General features: G+C 49.1%; 5 protein-coding genes across 5 annotated transcripts; all 5 read left to right on the top strand.

Annotated features, from left to right (window-relative positions):
• Positions 1–1,181: 1,181 nt before the first annotated feature.
• On the top strand, positions 1,182–4,064 carry V1508DRAFT_434532 (Mre11 DNA-binding presumed domain-containing protein; the record flags this gene model as incomplete). The annotated part of the gene is made up of 14 exons (XM_066942029.1): positions 1,182–1,209; positions 1,261–1,388; positions 1,438–1,595; positions 1,646–1,733; positions 1,787–2,052; positions 2,101–2,286; positions 2,339–2,615; positions 2,664–2,784; positions 2,840–3,023; positions 3,075–3,156; positions 3,215–3,426; positions 3,486–3,602; positions 3,668–3,965; positions 4,020–4,064. The coding sequence occupies 14 exons, from the start codon at positions 1,182–1,184 to the stop codon at positions 4,062–4,064; spliced, it is 2,190 nt and encodes a 729-aa protein (XP_066793762.1).
• A 1,030-nt stretch (positions 4,065–5,094) lies between these two features.
• Positions 5,095–8,853, top strand: V1508DRAFT_423670 (uncharacterized protein). Its single transcript, XM_066941206.1, has 2 exons — positions 5,095–7,326; positions 7,374–8,853. The coding sequence occupies exons 1-2, from the start codon at positions 5,214–5,216 to the stop codon at positions 8,519–8,521; spliced, it is 3,261 nt and encodes a 1,086-aa protein (XP_066793761.1). The 5' UTR covers positions 5,095–5,213; the 3' UTR covers positions 8,522–8,853.
• Positions 8,854–9,638: 785 nt separating this feature from the next.
• Positions 9,639–12,224, top strand: V1508DRAFT_359289 (uncharacterized protein; the record flags this gene model as incomplete). The annotated part of the gene is made up of 4 exons (XM_066937098.1): positions 9,639–10,005; positions 10,053–10,578; positions 10,626–11,846; positions 11,900–12,224. The coding sequence occupies 4 exons, from the start codon at positions 9,639–9,641 to the stop codon at positions 12,222–12,224; spliced, it is 2,439 nt and encodes an 812-aa protein (XP_066793760.1).
• Positions 12,225–13,799: 1,575 nt separating this feature from the next.
• On the top strand, positions 13,800–15,740 carry V1508DRAFT_423664 (aldehyde dehydrogenase domain-containing protein). Its single transcript, XM_066941205.1, has 3 exons — positions 13,800–14,171; positions 14,225–14,757; positions 14,809–15,740. Exons 1-3 carry the CDS (start codon positions 14,029–14,031, stop codon positions 15,630–15,632), a joined length of 1,500 nt encoding a protein of 499 aa, XP_066793759.1. The 5' UTR covers positions 13,800–14,028; the 3' UTR covers positions 15,633–15,740.
• Positions 15,741–16,252: 512 nt separating this feature from the next.
• On the top strand, positions 16,253–17,822 carry V1508DRAFT_423663 (uncharacterized protein). The gene is made up of 2 exons (XM_066941204.1): positions 16,253–17,089; positions 17,144–17,822. The coding sequence occupies exons 1-2, from the start codon at positions 16,493–16,495 to the stop codon at positions 17,558–17,560; spliced, it is 1,014 nt and encodes a 337-aa protein (XP_066793758.1). The 5' UTR covers positions 16,253–16,492; the 3' UTR covers positions 17,561–17,822.
• Positions 17,823–17,987: the final 165 nt, after the last annotated feature.

Raw genomic sequence — 17,987 nt, 5'->3', positions numbered from 1 at the left:
TTCAGATGATAAATGTGTTCGAGCTAGGTCATTCTCGCACTTCGAGGGGGAAAAATCTGACAGTACTCAGTCGTCTGCGGACGCGTTTAATGAAATGGTCCAAAATGTTATGCGTACAGGTGTTAGTCAATCTCCAGAGGGTTCAACAGAATCTAATAAAGCTCCTTCGACGGCTGGGCAGAATACAACTGATGGTCAGCATGATAACAGAGAAACAGCAGCGAGTGTGGATGTCGAGAAAAATCAGACACAAACACCAGCAGTTATTTCGCAGACAAATGACCAGATACTGGAACCAGGAAAAAGGCCGGCTACGAAAGCGCCAGCTAAATCTCGAAAGAGAAAGGTATTTATTCAGAATTTGTATATATGGCGTAATTAATTCAATATGACTATAGGCAACTTCATCAGGCAGTCAGCCGCGCCAACCTAAGGCGCGGAAGTGCGTAAGCTGAACAAGCGTCATTTTATTTGCTTCGTATTAACAGTAGTAGGTCCCGTCGGCTATCAATGAAGCTACGGACGCGCCTTGCATAGATCAGATGGCAATGGCAGCAACTACATTTACAACGGTTATTACTCGGTCGCGAACCAACACGAGACACGACTAGTGACATCAAGCATTAGGTTATTGCTACGTTGCTGCTGTGGTTTTATGTTCCTTTTGTACACCATCTGCTTCCTTATACCCCTCAGATATGCCTTAGTAAAAAATTATATATTGATATTGGCAATGTTACGGAGGTTGACAGTTTGTTATTGCTGATCTAATGCTCCTTGCTTTGTTGCTTGCATTTACATATATCGAAAATATTTCGGATAATGCACACCCAACGTGCGTATGCTTTCGCATATACAGAGTCACTGTAGCTTAGAAATTTATATGTATATTACATATCTGATTGAGTTCTAAGTCCACTAATTTCGCGATCTGATACTATATAATGGGTATGGAAGGGCTGCAATGTATTAAGGCACAGTGCTGGAACACTTTGGGTGCCGTTGCTCCATTATAAACTTGCAGCAAGCCCCGTGCCCGTTTTCGCCCAACGCGGGGCCGATGCGTAATGTTAAGCTTGGTAGATCAACATCGACGCGTGAACAAACATCACGGTGAATTACGACATTCAATTGAGCTAAACGGGTGCCGACCACAGAAAGCCGGGGCACCAACAGCAAATATGGCGCCGGCGTCACGAATCCCTAATAGTATGTTAAAATAATAGGCGTGTAATGGCAATATCTAATTCATTACTTCAGGTCCAAATACGATACGAATATTAATTTCTTCTGACAACCACGTTGGATACAATGAACGCGATCCGATCCGAGGCGATGACTCTTGGAAGACGTTCCATGAGGTTATGGTACTAGCGAAAGAGCGTGACGTAGGTACTTTGCAGACAAGGTCATCAGCAGTTGCTGATTTATCTTAAGGTGGACATGGTTCTATTAGCAGGCGATCTCTTCCACGAGAACAAGCCCTCTAGAAAAGCGATGTACCAAGTCCTGAAAACTCTACGTGCGACATGCTACGGCGATAAACCATGCGAGCTGGAATTGCTGAGTGAAGCGGAACTTGCTTTGAGAGATGCGTACGTATGATCGTACAATCACTTATGGGGACGAACTAATGAGTGTACAGATTCGGACACATTAACTACGAAGACCCAGACATTAATGTAGCGATTCCCGTGTTGGCTATAAGTGGTAATCACGATGACGCAAGTGGAGTATGTACTGCTATAGAGCATTGATTGTGGCTAGTACTTACGGTGTTCGGTAGGATGGCAATCTGGCGGCGCTGGACATACTATCCGTCACCGGACTCGTCAACCACTTCGGGCGAGTTCCCGAAAACGACAACGTTACATTAACGCCGCTATTGTTCCGAAAAGGATATACGAATTTGGCACTATATGGCATGGCTAACGTTCGTGATGAACGATTACACCGCACTTTCCGGGATCACAAAGTTAAATTCCTGCGACCAGAAAGCGAAGAAGACGGGTCTGATAAGTGGTTCAGCATTATGGCACTGCACCAGAATCAGTATGTTATTGATAGGCGATGTAACAGGCAGTGCTAAATGTAGAATAGTCATGCCCACTCGGAAACCGGATACTTGCCAGAGAACTTTTTACCGCGATTTCTGGATCTGGTTATATGGGGACATGAACACGAATGTATTATGGGCCCGCAGCATAATCCGGAACAGGGTTTTGATGTTATCCAACCTGGAAGTTCAGTGGTGACTAGTTTGTGTGAAGGAGAAGCTGTAGAGAAGTACGGCTTGCTAGATCAGTTTGCACGAAAATAATGACGTTAATAATTCTAGATTTGTCGGGCTGTTGTCGATAGAGGGATCAAAATATGAATTGGAATCGATCAAGCTGAAGACTGTGCGTCCCTTCGTCATGAAAGAAGTTATTTTGGCAAGAGATTGTGGCTTTGTGGCCAGTTCGAAAAATAAGGGTCAGGTGATTCGATGGCTGATGCAACAGGTTACGGAATTGATTGAGCAGGCGAACGAGCAGTGGACCCAGGCTAACTCTGATGTGAACGGGGAGCTGTTAACAGACGAGGATCCCCCTCTTCCGCTTATCCGGCTAAGAGTGAGTATCTAGTATTGATTTACCATTTCAATTACTGACACTGTACAGGTTGAGTATTCTGGTGGATATGAAGTAGAGAATCCGCGAAGGTTTTCAAATCGATTTGTGGGAAAAGTTGCCAACGTCAATGATGTTGTGCAATTCTACAGGAAAAAGAGCGCTACTACTAGTACGTAAAAGTTTTGGTATCTAATGATCAATTGACTCTAATCAAGTAACTATAGAAAGGACAAATGCTGTGGGTGAAGCAATTGACGTGATTGATGCCGTTGATCTCGATCACATAAAAGTTCAATCGCTTGTTGAGGAATTCTTGAAGCAGCAGACGCTGGACGTTTTGCCTGCAGCTGGGATGAATGACGCAATAAGTCAATATGTCGACAAGGACGACAAGCAGGCTATCAAAACGTAAGACCAATAGGGCAAACTTGTGTCAAATAGTCTGACGTTGTATAACAGGTTTGTCGACGAAACGCTTGAGAAACAAATGAAGCGACTAATGAGTCTTGGTGACGTCGGCGAGGAAGAGTTAGAACATGTTGTACGGTGTTTCATGCGGTGTTGGATAGTGATGCTTAATGCTAATACAATCGCCATAGATGGCCAGTGCCAATCAGGTACCACAGTCCGGCGAAAAAGTGGTCCCATCTAAGCGTCACCATGCCGAAGTTGCATCAGCAAATAAACGAAGCAAAGGCACAACTAGTAGGGGAAGAAGTGCAAAAATGCCTATCACCGACGAAGAGGACAGCAGTGTTGGCGAGGACGGTCCCAAAAGGAGAGCACCTTCTAAGCGAGTGCAGCCTGCGAGGTGAGTAAATATTTGAGTTCGCAAATGGAGGTCTCGATGTCTTACAATCGTGTTCATAGAAATGTGCGTATGCCAGCCGATGCTTCACTTTTCGTGGGTGGTGAGGATGATGACAGTATTGATGAAGAGGATGATGTCATGCTTGAAGATAGTTCTGATGTAGAGTATGACCGGAGGTACACATCCTACCCCAACTTGATCGATTCCTCGGTACATGCATTAACATATTGATTATGCATAGAAAAACCAAAACGTCTCAATCGCGAGTGTCAAAGTCGCAATCCACGAGGGCATCTCAACCGGCGCCGACACCAAAATCCTCAAATGTTAGGGCTATAACAACGAGGAAGACACCAGCAAGCAGAGGTCCAGCGGCGTCGAGCCAAACGACCGGTCAGCGAGGGTCCCGGTCTGCGCCGAAGACCGCATTACAAGCAAAATTGAATTTCACGAGTTTATCTAGTCAACGCAACGCTTCTAGCGCTTCTGATGCAGCAAACAGGCAATCCAGCACGAGCACGTCGAGGATTGCACCAATGGTATTGGGTAATGACAAAATTTCAAAGATTTTGTAGTTCTAACGCCTTGTATAGGACATAGTAGAAGTTGAAGATGATTCAGATGATGGATTTGCATGAACTGATAAATTTAGCGGGTGCACCATATCTCCGAGGGCCGTTTGAAACGTCGGCCGTAGACCATATCATACAGCTTGATCATGCTGTACGAAGTGTTGTGTTGTTTGTAATCAGATTATTTTACTATGGTAATTCTTTCTATTACAGCAGCTGTCGAACATCTCAGGCTATGAGGTTCAGGTCGCACACGCTGCTTACTAGGTTAATAATGCCAAGAAAATAATGTGGCTCAGAGTCGACGTATTGCCTTGTATGCACGTGCTTATACTCCCATACCGACAAGATTTAATAGTACTAGGGCTGGAGGGCACGCGAGGATCTGTGGACAGTTAAGGGCAACAGGCAGCGAGAGCTGTGGCGTCGTGTCGATAAATTATAGGATCAGGCAAGACCGAGGTATATGAAGCCGCAATATAATAACGAATTTTAAATTGCGAGATTTGCATATTGTGATAGTATTAGGATAGATCGATCTCGCTTGCTGCCTCGTCATCGCTACACAGTGCGGGCATATCGCAAATTGGATATTTTATTAGATTCCAAATTATTTTGCACTGATACGCACAAGTGGGTGTATTCGTACTGCTATCTAATCTTAATATATACTGTCGTTATAGGAACAACCGCGCTGGGTAGCCCGTCGCGCCATCATTTCTCTAACGGACAATCTCTTCAAGTACTGAATGCCTCTGCATCGTATCAGAACAGAACATGTTGACGATCATTGAATGTTGAGTTGCTGAGATATTCATGATGGTTCGTTCATAGACGCTAGACACTGTTCGCTGCACTTGCCCATTAGTAAATCAGTGCCGGCTCACGAGTTAACAGCCGTCAACTGGGCGGCTTGCTTCTGCCGACGACAGGTGGGCAGACCACACTGCGGCTCAAACGCTACAAGTGCATTACGGTTGCGCGGTTACTGCATAATTCTCAATGTCCCACAGTTGATATGCAAAGATGGAGCTTATCCGTCGAGGTTTTTCTCCGGCGCCAGAGAACTATTATCATACTAGTGTGGCCCGCGCCCGGCCTGTACTCGCCGTTTCGTTTTCGCCGCCTTCCGTCAACAAATTCTACTCCGACTGCTATTTTCAATTATCCCACCACAACGGCGATACGTGATCATCAATTTCTGAGGCCATAGACATGGCCGCAAACTACGTAGCCGCCTACGGTCCTGACCGCACCGGCCCTGGCCACAAGAAGGCAACGTTTATCCAACAGCAGCAGATTCCCGCTGGGCCTGTGCAGTATCAGCATAAGCAGCCCGCAATTGCCATGGTGCCCCGGCATTCGCAGCAGGTGCAGATGCAGATGCAGTTTCCGGGTCAGCAGCAACGACAACGGCAGCAGCCCCAGCAACTTCAGCAATCGCAACAACATCAGCGGCATTTAGAACAGGGGTTCATTCCGCAGCAACAATATCTTGATCAGCAGTACGCTCATGACCCGTTGACTGCTGCCATTTTTGACGCTGGTCCGAGTGCCGTGCAGGCTGTGTTCTCAAATACGGCTGAGTTTAGCCGCAATGACTACATTTCCAACTACGTCGCCGATAATAGTAACAACGCCATGCTGGTCGACCTGTTCGCGAACGATCTTGCCTCATCGATCTCTGCGGACCCGACAGCAGATTTTCTTCTCTGTCCACCGTCCCCGAATCACCGTCCGCCAGATTTCTCGAGAGTGCAGCGCATATCGGAGCAATACATGAGAACTGGCGACGCGCCATATATTGCATCGGCTGCATTATTTCAGGGTGCATGGGACGAGCTGGAAGGATGGGACCGACCACCGTCATCTCAGGTGTCTCAACAGGCTTCCGTTCAACGGTCTTCGCAAATGCCGGTGTCACAGGCCTATAGTCAAAGGAGTGTATCGCTAAATGGTAGAGAGGTAGCCTCGCGTTCTTCACCATCTACGTTTGGTCATACGGCATCGCAGCAGCCAGGTTCAGATCCTGTGAATCTACAAAATGGTTATAGATGGCCTCAACAGCAGCCTCCACAAATTGTGGCTCAGTTTCAACCTCAGTCTTCCGTTCCGATGCTTCGGCAAGAATTACAGCAGCTACCGTCTGTTCCTCAACAGCACGTGCAGCAACAGCCCTCACCGCCCCAGCAATTCCAACAGCAGCTCAATTTACCAGAGGACTCTTTTGAGTTCTCCAAAATCAACTGGTCGGACCTTCAAGCGAGTATATTGAGTGCCCCCGCAGGTCGTGCCAGCCACATACAGGTGTCGGGATTGATGTCTGATACAGGTCACCCGCCAATTAATCAGTTGACTCCAGTCAGTGCTGCGGAGTCTCCTATAATGGCCCCGACTTGGCATGGATCACCTCTGCCTAATGCATATACTGTTGATCAGGCCATATCGGCAAACAATAGCCCCGTTACGCCAGGTGGAGCGTCCCATCCGCACCAGCGAGCTGCGTCATTCTCTGTGCATGCAATTGTGCCTAACGTGCAGAAAATAGAATCTTCGGCTTTCCTGGCTGAGAGAAGTAAGGTCCAAGTAGGCTCGATGGCGGACGGCCACATGTGCGCCGTTTCCCAGGTTTCGTATGATATACGCCATCCATCCATGGGTTCACAAGGTCAGGGACAGCCTGCGACGTCCCAACCCAAGCAACATCTTCACGAAAAAGATGTTGACATTTTGGAGTTTGAGAGACAGCTGAATATGTTGTCGCAGCCAATTGACCATGCCCTGCCTTCCGCTGCGCCCACTCCTCAGCCGAACATGCCATCCAGGACCCAGGTGCAGCCAAGTGCGAACGCGGCACCAAAGCAGCCTGAGAAGGAGAAAGCTCCGATGAAGCGGAAAGATAGCCGAACTGCCGGCTCCGGTGGTCCTCCAAAGAAGAGGAAGGAGCAGATTCAAGCCGAGAAGGCTGCGGCGAAGGAAGAGAAAGCACGTGCCAAAGCTGAAAAGCAGAAGCTGCAGAAGGAACAAGCCGAGCAGAAGAAGCGCGATCAAGCTATAAAACGTGCACGCGAAGAACAGGCAATGAAAGAAATTCGAGAGAAATTGGCTCTCGAAGATCTGGAGAAAGAGCGTGCTAGTGCTGATGCTGATCGGGTCAGAGCCGAGGAATGGGAGCCTGACAAGAGACGCAAAATCGAGTCTAAACCCGGAGATAATCAGAATCAGAATGTTGCAACTGCATCTGCTACTCCTGGAGAAGTCTCCTTGTACCCTGATACTCAGGCGGAAGTTGCGTTTGCTCAGCGTGAACTGTTGAGAGATGCGTTTGGTAGGTGTGATCTTGCTTACTACAATAACCTACTAACGACTCGTTAGTTCCTCGAGCTCCACAACAGACGTTTGCCAATACGCCGCAGTTCAAGCCTCCGATCATTGTTGCAAATTCGCCGAATGTCACTTATACAACGTCAATGGGCGACTTCGAGACTCAGCAAACTCAGTCACTGTCGTCGGCATCGCCATTTGTGTACCACGTGAGGCCCGCAGGATCTATGTCTAAGACGCCGTCTTCGACGACTACGTCGGCTGCTGGTCTAGATAAATCGGTACCAGCGGTCGATGCCGCTCCTCGAACAAATCCACTATTAAATATATCGAATAGTAGTACGACTACGCTTGAAGATAACGAAGAGAGGCCGATTGTCCAGATGAAAGCGAAGATTGAACAATCTGCTACGAAGACAGCAAAATCATTGCAGAAGCCAGCCGTCGCGCGACCGAGTGAGCCGATGCAGGCCGCTAGCAATTCTAAGGTGCTGCAGATCTCGCCTAGACCACAATTGCATCCTATGTCGCAGTCGCAGTCGGCCTCTCAGTCGGTGTCCCAGTCTCAGTCCAAATCCCAGTCCAAGTCCAAGTCCCAGTCGTTCCCAGGAGCATCACAGCCGACGGGTCAGCCACCTTCTAGCTTTAAATTTTCATCACCACCTGAAGCTACGTCGACGCCTGCGAATTACCGAGCCAATCATAATGTGCCAAATCCAATCATATTTGCTGGTCAGATGGATACGCCATCGCAGCCATTGAGCCAGCAATCGGCACAACCTGCAGAACCCATCAATAGCAAGTCTCCGCCGAACGATCATCGGCAGACCAAGCGTGCGTTCATGATCATTAACGACATCGACAGCGTAAACGAGGAGATGGCGACTGATAGTAATGATTTTATGACCAAAATGGGGCTGGACTTGGAAGATATGTTTGGCGCGGGTATCGACGAAGGGAGTGGACTTCATGGGGCGGGCGATAACACAGGGACTACCTTTCAGGACGCACAACATCCTTTTAGTATGGTTTCGTCGCGGTACGGAATAACCAGTGGTGTGACAGTAGACGAGGACAAGGTGCTTGACAATGTTCTAGAAATGACGGAGGAATGGAGTCGGTCGTTGAAGTGGAATATTGATGAGGAGGCTATGCGGCTAGGAGGCCCGTCGTCAAACAGCAGTGGGTCGGAGTCATAGATTTCGAATGGCATTATGCTATTTATTTTGGTTTGCTACGGAGTTTTGTATTGTGCTTTGAATTTGAGAGGTTCGGTTTCATAATGATTGTTTCATCATCTTGGTTTGCATAGATTGGTTTGTATAATATTTATGGATTCGTGTGTATTTGTACGTGTTATTATTTATTAATGGGTTATGGCAATTTGTTGGATGTGTCTGTATATAGGTGTGGCTTTATAGTTAGATCGGCATTTGATTCGGATTGCGTACGGTATAGTCTAGAGTATGGATTTTCGTGTATCATACTATATGTTAAGTGTTGTATTTCAATGTGAGCATATCGAACTGAGTTCAAAAGTCCACTGCTACTCATACGAGAATTGACGGAGAAGCCACGAAATTTAATCAGCGAGTGCGATCGACATTTGTAGAATAACGGCATATTGGCCATGCGGCCCGTGTCCGTCTGCGACAAGCGAGAAATATTGGACTAATTAGGATTGCGATTTTACTTAGGTTTTGAATATCTACTAACTGCAACTTATATCAGCGTGAGCTCAGTCTTTCGAGCAATGCCGGGAAATATTGCATCAATTGGGTCTATCTAGTCTCTACGACATACACACAATGTATAATTTATATTATAAATTGATGGCTGCGATAACTTAGGTCACCACCCCGGAGAGGGGCCTTGATTGCGAAGACCTTTCGTCAGGGTCCGCCTCAGTAATATATTTATATTCGACGGGAACCCAGGTCCATCAGGTCACGAGTCACGCCATTGAAATTGCGGGCGACGCGTCAGGAGCGCACAGATTGTTACCCGCATACACGCGTCTGCGCCGCACGCTTGCCCCTGGTGCGTTGATTTGGATTATTGCACCAGAAATCAAACACCGTAGCAACCAACGACGAACTCCCCCGGCTACGTCGAGTGCATTTCTTCTCACTGCCTGCTTTACGCTGCTCCAACCTCCTGGTTGCTATCCGCAAGTCAGCATTCACATTCCTCACCAGGGTCAGCGTGGCCGCACTAAAAACATTCTCAGCTCAATTGTCTCTATAGTCCACAATTCCAGCATGGTGCTTCGTCCTCTCCTCACCGCAATCTCTGTCGTTCCTTAAATAGAATTAAATGACATCTCACAAAATGGGACCGCCACGGATACCGGCCTCTCTCCATGTTTTGCCAGCGGGAGCCCTGCTCCTTCGCGATGATACCACTCTCCACTTCCTCTCCCCGACAACTCTGAGTCCACAACGACAGCCGGCAGCCTTCGATGCGCTCTCATATGTATATCCTCGTCCACGCGACCCTTCTGCTTTCGCTTGTGTGCAAACGAGCCCGCAGCTTGCGGTCTCCGTCTGGCGGTATATTGCCGAAGGCGAGCCGGAAGACCTTTTATGTGTTTGCGAACGAACAGTTGTATGTGCGGATTCGAAATCAGATTTACAAAGTGTGCCATGTTGCTGGGACATGGAAGGCCGTGAGATAATTTTTGGTGAGTGGTTGCATTACGTCAATGCAGCATTTGCTAATGCCATGAAGGGCTCCCCACATCCCGGCTAGCAATAGTTGATCTATCTGACCCTTTTTCGCCACCGTCAATACATGTCTTCGCTACTCCAGATCTATCAGAAGTGAAAGCGGTCGCGTCGAGTCCGCATGATCCCGATGTGTTTGCAGTGGCGTGTGCAACTGGTAGCACGTTTCTTTGTCGACTGTCGCCGAAGAATAAGAAAGATTCGGATAACCTGTTTGTCCCCGACGTGATACATACATTGCCTGATCTTGCCGGGCGGCCTGCGGTAACATTGGCGTTTCATCCTACCTCTACTGACCCGGAGTCACTTATGCTTGCAATACTCCATTCGCCAATTCCGAATCCCATAGATGTAGGTCAAGATGAGACGAGTGAAAACGAGGAGGAGGTCCAAGTGTGGTGTGTTAATGTCAGAAAATCCGTGAATCTGATCCGCCGGTTGCGTCATGGCGTTGCTGTGAGCGGTGCCGGAGGCGGCGACAGGTTTCTGAAATGGAGTAAGAACGGTCGTGTCGTTCAGTTTGTTGGAAAGTAAGATTGCTTGCGTGTATATAATCTGGACGAGGCTAACGCCATAGCTCATTAATAATATACGACGTACGACGGAACAACGGCGCTCAAGAAACCATTCGGACACCAGAAGGCACACAGGTTGTAGCTGTCGATCTCCATCGGGACGCGGGGTTAGCGTGGGTGCTCGACAGCGCCATGAAGCTCCATATATACGACTTGCTCTACTGCAGAGAAGTATTGAATGCCAATCTCCAGTTGGACACGTTTGTGAGATCGAGTTCAGAGCGAATACCGCATACGCCGAAATCGTTCACCTTGTCGCCACCAAGGGTACGGTCGTCAGGTACAGCACGGCAGGATAAGGAAGGGAGCATATTGAGGCGGAAGTCATCAGATTTGCTTGCGTATTATCTTAATCAGTCTCCCGATCGTGACGAGAGTGTTGTAGCTATGGGAGGCACGCGAGAAGCTCTCGCAGCTAACTCGACCGAAGAGATGAACGAAGACGTCACGGAAGGCGATAACAACGAGCAGCCTGCATTTCCCGCTACAGCAATCCGAGTCACGTCTCCGATATGGACATTGACAGAGCCGGACGTGACCGTGACGGCAACACATGGACAGCAACAACAATCACTGCTTCCGGACACATTCACGACTGAAGGGGTTGGCTTCCAAGAGCAAGGAGACCAAGAGCTTGCCATGCCGCAGCCGATTCTGCCAGACTGTCTGTTTAGTCATTTAGGCGAACTTATGCAAGGCTCGGACACTGGTCTGGATTTCTCGCCATCTGCACCATCAACGTCAAGAACGATACTGGAAATACTCTTTGGTTGGCCACCAGCATATGCAGGGACCTCAGTACGAGATCTAGTAGCGTGGGAGCGTCAGCGAGTGCTAACTGGCACACCCGCCACCTCCTCCGCTTTCGTTCGCATCATCCTGAACATATGGCTCCGCGATGCGGGCGGGAATAATCCTGTCCGTGGTCTTGAACTGGCGCTGACGTCGTTACAAGCGAGCACTTCGACGCGGAATATGACGGTCTCGATTTCATGGCTGGTGTACGCTATGCATCTTGTTGCGTTGCAACACGACACGTTGTCACCAGGACCTAGCAATGAAAAGCAGCAGATGGCACGTATATTTACGGATACAGTGCTGTTTAGGGATAAGGAGGCTTTTGGCGATGATGTCGAGGCTGTGCATTTAGCGACCGGGATCCTGATCGGGTCTGGCCTCATCAAGGAGGCAAGAGAAATATATCGGACAAATGCTTACTATTTGTGAGTATTTGGTATTGTCATATATTAGGCTAAATACTAATACTTCGAAAAAGGGAAGCTACGATATTGTCGCTGTTGTTTGGATTGCCGGTTCAAGAGATCCTGCAAGATTGGATCGTGCAGGCTATGGAGACAGGAGCAGCGCGAATTTCATTAAGATGGTATTTCCGCTCTGAATTTATTCACTTACTCAAATACATGCTGACATTCGCAGTCACAACACGATTTCTTTCCTCGCAGCTTCAGCTTCACAGAAATCTGCCCCGCTGTTACCAGCACCGCGACTTCACCCGCCCACACCAACACAGGGAGCGCATATGCAAATCCATTCATCACCACCGACGTCAACTACGCCACGAACAGCGGGGTCGTCGTTAGGTCTACAATCTGCCTCTCCCGTATCATTCACGACCGCGTCATCAACAACCGCCTCACCCGCTCCATCAATATCATCTGCGTCTGCACGTTGGCGACGGCCGGACTTGAGCATCCAGCTATTCAAAGACGACCTGCCCGCACAATCACCGCTTCGCAAAGTCCGGAATCAAGCTCATGCTGCTACTACAGAATGCGGTACTAAAGGGGCCGAAGAAGAGAGTCAGCGGCCAGAGGGATTCCCCACTCGTTCGGACTCGTTAAAAAATGTATCCCGCTCTCGAATCCAGCAGCGAATGCTGCGAGAAACACCGGAAAACCAAGAGCAACAGCAAGTATTAGGTACGTCAGTCACGAGGGAGCGCACGATTATCAACACAAGCACGATTCCGCAGGCGAGTACTATTGACGATGCGAGCCAGGAGGTGTCGAGTTCGACCAGTATCGTCGATGCGACTGCGAATGAGAGTACGACGCGACCTGCGCCAACACTGGAGCGGCGGCCTACGTTTTTGAGCAGGTCTGGCACTCCGAGAGGCGGAGTGATGAAGTTCCTGATGGCCAGTAGCAGCAACGATAACACTAGTGCTGACGAGCAGCAGGAGAAGGGTACGACCGGGTCAACCAGACCGGAGGGCGAGATAGGCGGGGTCCGACGAAATAAGAGTCTGCTGCGGTCGCTGACGAGCGGTGCAACGTTCGCTTATGCTTCGTTGCAGGCGGAGGAGAGTAGTAGCGGCCACAGCAGCAGCAGTAAGGAAGAGAGTGCGAGTGGTTCCGGCGGAAGTATCTGGAAACGATTGGGCAGCGGGACCGATGGCAGCAGCGGGGCCGGCAGCGGAAAGACCCGGCTGCAGCTGTTCAGATCTGCATCCGAGCGAGGGCGTGGGGCAACTGAGTTGAAGCCAGCAGCCGAGCGTTCACGCACCGGACCAGCGCCAGCACAGGCGAAAGTACGCGGCCGCAACAGTGAAAAGCACACGAGACGGCGGTCGACGGTCGCGTTTCACCGGAGTGACTGAGAAGACGCGAATCCGAGAGCTACTACATTGCGCTCGTGATTGTTTTTGCTCGTAATTGGATCAATAAGGACCGGGGTTGGGGATCTACAGTTCGCATCTACAAGAACGTCGATCCGAGGTTTTGATGATCCAATTCAGGAACTCCTGATTGTTAAATACACTAAACTACATCGTGACAATTGGTGTGGACAAGATCGTGCACCGGAGATTGTTAGTCGATAGATAATTGAGCCGAAGTCCGATTGTGTAGCGTAGACAGACATGAGTTGAAAAGATTCTAAAGCGTCATTGACCTCAACGCACGTGTCGCCGGTGGCCCGACCCTGCGCACTTCTCGTCACGGCCGCAGCTCCCAGTCGCTGCCTCCGCGCATGACCGCATCAGCGGATCCTTAATACGGTGCGAAAACAATTTGAGCACATCTCTCGAGTGTGAGTCGCACTTGTGGTTGTGACTGACCCGAACTTGTGCGTAAGCCGCAAGCCCCCCCCCCCGCATTGCAGTTCCGGGGATCCTTTGCACCGGCGAGTGTGTGGTAAATTAACTCTGCAGCCTATGCGACTTCTAGAGACCTCACCTCAACAGTGACTGTATTCGGCCACGACGGGACCCAGTCGTCCCCGCACGGGAATGAATCTGTCGTCACCAGTCGCGTGCACCGTCTGCCGCACATTATGTATATATAACGGCCTGCTCCGCGTCATCTATTCTGCTCCTTTCTCCTTAGACCGTCCGATTTGCCTACTCTGTCTAAACAGTTATTAAGTTACTCATCTTTATGCACAATGTCTTCGACTGCGTCTGTCCCCCTCTTTCAGAAGTTCAAGCTACCCAACGGTGTGGAATATGAGCAACCTCTTGGCCTGTTCATCAACGGCGAGTTCGTCACAGGCAAGGAAGGAAAGGCCTTCGAGGTTATCAATCCTTCGTATGTCTGATTGAATGCAACTGGACTCGATTCGTCCGAACTAACTGCAATAGTACCGGCAATGTAGTTGGTAAGGTCCATGAAGCTACCGCGGCTGACGTTGATATCGCTGTCGATGCCGCTGAGACGGCTTTTTATGATGGGCCCTGGTCTAAGATGTCCTCTGCCGATCGAGGCCACCTGCTCCTCAAGCTCGCAGATCTTTTCGAGGAGAATCTCACAATTCTAGCTTCCATCGAGGCTTTCGACAATGGCAAAGCTATCCAACTTGCCAAGGGAGATATTGGTGCGTGCATTGGCTGCCTTCGATACTACGGCGGCTGGGCCGATAAGATCCACGGTAAGGTCATCGAGACCAACTCCGGGTCGTTTAATTTCACCAAGCAGGAACCCATCGGTGTCTGCGGACAGATCATCCCATGGAATTTCCCGTTGCTCATGTGGGCATGGAAGATCGGACCTGCCATTGCGTGCGGCAACACCGTCGTTTTGAAGACTGCCGAACAGACTCCTCTCGGCGGCTTGTTCGCTGCAAAGCTGTGCAAGGAGGCTGGTTTCCCTCCAGGTGTCATTAACATTCTCTCTGGTAAGTGTTTAGGTACACGTCAATTATGTAGTTTACTAAATAATCGCATAGGCTTCGGTAGAACGGCTGGGGCCGCCATTGCTTCTCACATGAAGATCCACAAAGTCGCTTTCACGGGCTCGACTCTCGTCGGACGACAGATCATGAAGGCAGCCGCTGAGTCTAATTTGAAGAAGGTTACGCTCGAGCTCGGCGGGAAGTCGCCCAACATCGTTTTTGAAGATGCTGACATTGACCGCGCTGTTGAATGGATCAACTTCGGTATTTACTACAACGCCGGGCAGTGCTGCTGCGCCGGCTCCCGTGTCTACGTCCAGGAAAGTATCTACGACAAAGTCATTGAGGCCTTTAGGAAGCGTGCACAGGCCAATGTTGTCGGCAATCCATTCGACGAGGCGACTTTCCAGGGTGCCCAGGTCTCCGAAGCCCAGTACAACCGCATCATGTCATACGTCGAGCTCGGCAAGAAGGAGGGTGCCACGGTTGAGGTTGGCGGTGAGCGGCACGGCAACGAGGGCTACTTCATCAAGCCCACCGTATTTTCTAACGTCACAGAAGATATGCGCATCATGCAGGAGGAGATCTTCGGTCCAGTTTGCGCTATCGCCAAGTTCAAGGACCTCGATGACGCCATCAGTAAGGGGAACTCGACTACATATGGTCTTGCGTCAGCCGTCCACACCGGATCGCTCAGCACTGCTATGGAAGTTGCTAACAGACTCCGGGCTGGTACTGTCTGGGTCAACAGCTACAACACTCTCCATTGGGCACTGCCATTTGGTGGATACGGAGAGTCTGGCATCGGTCGTGAGCTCGGAAAGGAGGCGCTCAGAAACTACACGCAAGTCAAAACGGTTAGTATTAACTTGTCGTAGTCGTCATCGTCGTAATAAATCTATATGGTGTAATTGACAACAGTATTGGCTGGATCAATCTGTGGTATGGTATATGCATGTAATAATCGGCGAAATAATATAACTTGGTTCAAACTTTGCTTGAATTTTCACAATGAAGGGCACTATTGTTTTCCGAACGCCGTCCGCCGTATGACACTGCTATTCGCTATCATGAAGTTACCTCACTAGGTATTACAAACTCAACGACGTGTAGTTATTTGTATGATACGTCCCTCAGTTGCTTCCCTATTACCCGCCCACATATGACTGCGCGGGTTCATTGATCTGACTTCATACATAGTAATCGTGATCTTAGGAAACTTCAACTTAGGTTTGAGCCAGATTTAACACAGGGTCTGCCGTATACTTGTAGTCTGTTTCCTAGAGCCAATAGTGCAACACTGAACAATGGTGGCGGTATTACCGTATCATGTCATGTATAGCGTATGACAAGAATTTAGTCGCTTGACGGCGACTTATATGACCTTCTATGCGCTAAAATGCGTGTTTGACAAATTTATTTACCCCCAAACCCGAATACTTTAGCTGACACCTTCGTCACATAAAGTGATTGGCAAGACTATTCCGATCACCTGTCACAATAGCGCCGCACGCCAGCTTGGAGCTCTGGCATTGCATGTCGTTTCTGGAACTCGGCCAGCAACTGGTCGCTGCTCCGAAAGCTCTGAAGTCGGCTCCAGAAACATGTTTCAATACTTGTAGGCATCGGTGTTGTTTAACACTTGCATGTCTAAGCATTGGCTGCTGCGGTGAAGACTCAAAGCTGCCTGCGAATCATCGCCGTACTCGTCGGAATCCACTAGACTCTGAGCATCAACATGTCTTCTACACAAACATCAGCATCCTGTATCTTAGCTACTACAGGCTCACGAAGCTCGCCATGTCCAGTGCCAACATGCACGTCTACATTCCGTGCCAAACGACGCGACGTAACAATCAGACAACACCTCCAACTCTTCGCCGGCCGAGGGGACGAAGCCCACAGACTCGCCCTCGAAAGCCTTCAACCCCGCCGTCCGCTCTCCCCCAAAACGCTCTCAAAACTGACTACTCGGCGCTGGCGCGAAAAGGCATCACAACTCGCTCTCGAGAGAGCGCGGCAGGAGCGAGGGGACGAGAAATTGGCGCCGTTGTACGATACAGCGAAAACCTCGGCCCGGGTCGCGACAATAAGGGCCAACGTCAAGAGGAGGCTGGATGCCATTGCGTGTCCTGAGTTGCCGGAAAAGCCGGTGTATGTACCTGCGCCAGTTGGTGCTATGGAGAGTAATCTATTTTACGTCTGCCAGGCGTACTTAAATACGTACTTTGGATCTGGGTTTAGAGGGACGCAGTATTTGTCGGATGACGAGTACGAGGCTGGAGTTCTTAAAGTCTTAAAGGCGTGTGTTGGTGGATCGACAGAATGCCGCACGGTTTGTTTTTGTTTCTGCGTTACTAGCCCTGGATTCAGCTGATAATAGTGTTAGAAATTGCAACAATTAGCAAGGACGACCGCGCCGGAATTGACAGCTCCGAGATATACCCGCGCTCTAAGTGCTTTCGATAGCGAGAAATTGATGTCCAAATCAATCCGAGATTTTAGAGCATGGAGCGAGGACGATGAGCGTCGACGGGCAGAATATCGGGTCAAGTCGGCGTCATACGACAAAGATTACGAGACTGCGCGACTAAATCGGATCCGATGGGAGGCTGCACGGTTACCTGAAGAAATTAACAGAGTCGTTCAGGAAGAATGGGAAAAGCTGCAAAGTAAACTTGAGCAGAAGCTTTTGAATGGAAGCTGCGACGATGACGAAGATGTGCGACTATCGGAATATCAGCAGATTGAAGTAGTGGGACTTGACCAGGCAAGATATGATCCTCGACATAACCAGTTTTCATGACTGTTTAAATAATACATGTTTGGTATTGGTTGGTGTGGGCGTTGGTGCGTTTGTAAATATTTACCTGGGTATATATCGGTTCTTGTGGATAGTAGCATGTATATTATGTAGTATCGGGCCGGGTGCAGATTTGAATAAGTTATACGGATATTTATTAAGAATTACCGCAGTCATGATTTGTAATTGGCAGCTCAGCGAAGGCAGGATGTAAATCGCATCGCTAGTTACATATCTCGTTTGCAATCTGAATAATCAATCACCGGCTACTAAGACGAGCGTAAAGATAAATGCACCAGTTCTCCTTGGACAACGAATTTACGATAATATATAGATTATGCGGACTCTCTGTTTTGTTCAGAATAGAACCCTAATGTGACGATGTGGGGCATGGTCCGTCGACACAAATGACGGGAAAAAACCGTCGATT

Source organism: Lipomyces doorenjongii (genome assembly GCF_038497915.1).
Source record: "Lipomyces doorenjongii strain NRRL Y-27504 unplaced genomic scaffold V1508scaffold_60, whole genome shotgun sequence".
In the NCBI taxonomy this organism is placed as follows: Eukaryota; Fungi; Ascomycota; class Lipomycetes; order Lipomycetales; family Lipomycetaceae; genus Lipomyces; species Lipomyces doorenjongii.
This window is presented reverse-complemented; position numbering and strand designations above follow the sequence as displayed.

Bases quoted from the DNA above. Each gene is read 5' to 3' on its own strand.
- V1508DRAFT_423670 (XM_066941206.1), top strand. From the start codon at position 5,214: ATGGCCGCAAACTACGTAGCCGCCTACGGTCCTGACCGCACCGGCCCT. The intron at 7,327-7,373 runs GTAGGTGTGATC...ACGACTCGTTAG, and splicing joins ACTGTTGAGAGATGCGTTTG to TTCCTCGAGCTCCACAACAG.
- V1508DRAFT_423664 (XM_066941205.1), top strand. From the start codon at position 14,029: ATGTCTTCGACTGCGTCTGTCCCCCTCTTTCAGAAGTTCAAGCTACCC. The intron at 14,172-14,224 runs GTATGTCTGATT...TAACTGCAATAG, and splicing joins TTCGAGGTTATCAATCCTTC to TACCGGCAATGTAGTTGGTA. The intron at 14,758-14,808 runs GTAAGTGTTTAG...ATAATCGCATAG, and splicing joins TGTCATTAACATTCTCTCTG to GCTTCGGTAGAACGGCTGGG.
- V1508DRAFT_423663 (XM_066941204.1), top strand. From the start codon at position 16,493: ATGTCTTCTACACAAACATCAGCATCCTGTATCTTAGCTACTACAGGC. The intron at 17,090-17,143 runs GTTTGTTTTTGT...TAATAGTGTTAG, and splicing joins GATCGACAGAATGCCGCACG to AAATTGCAACAATTAGCAAG.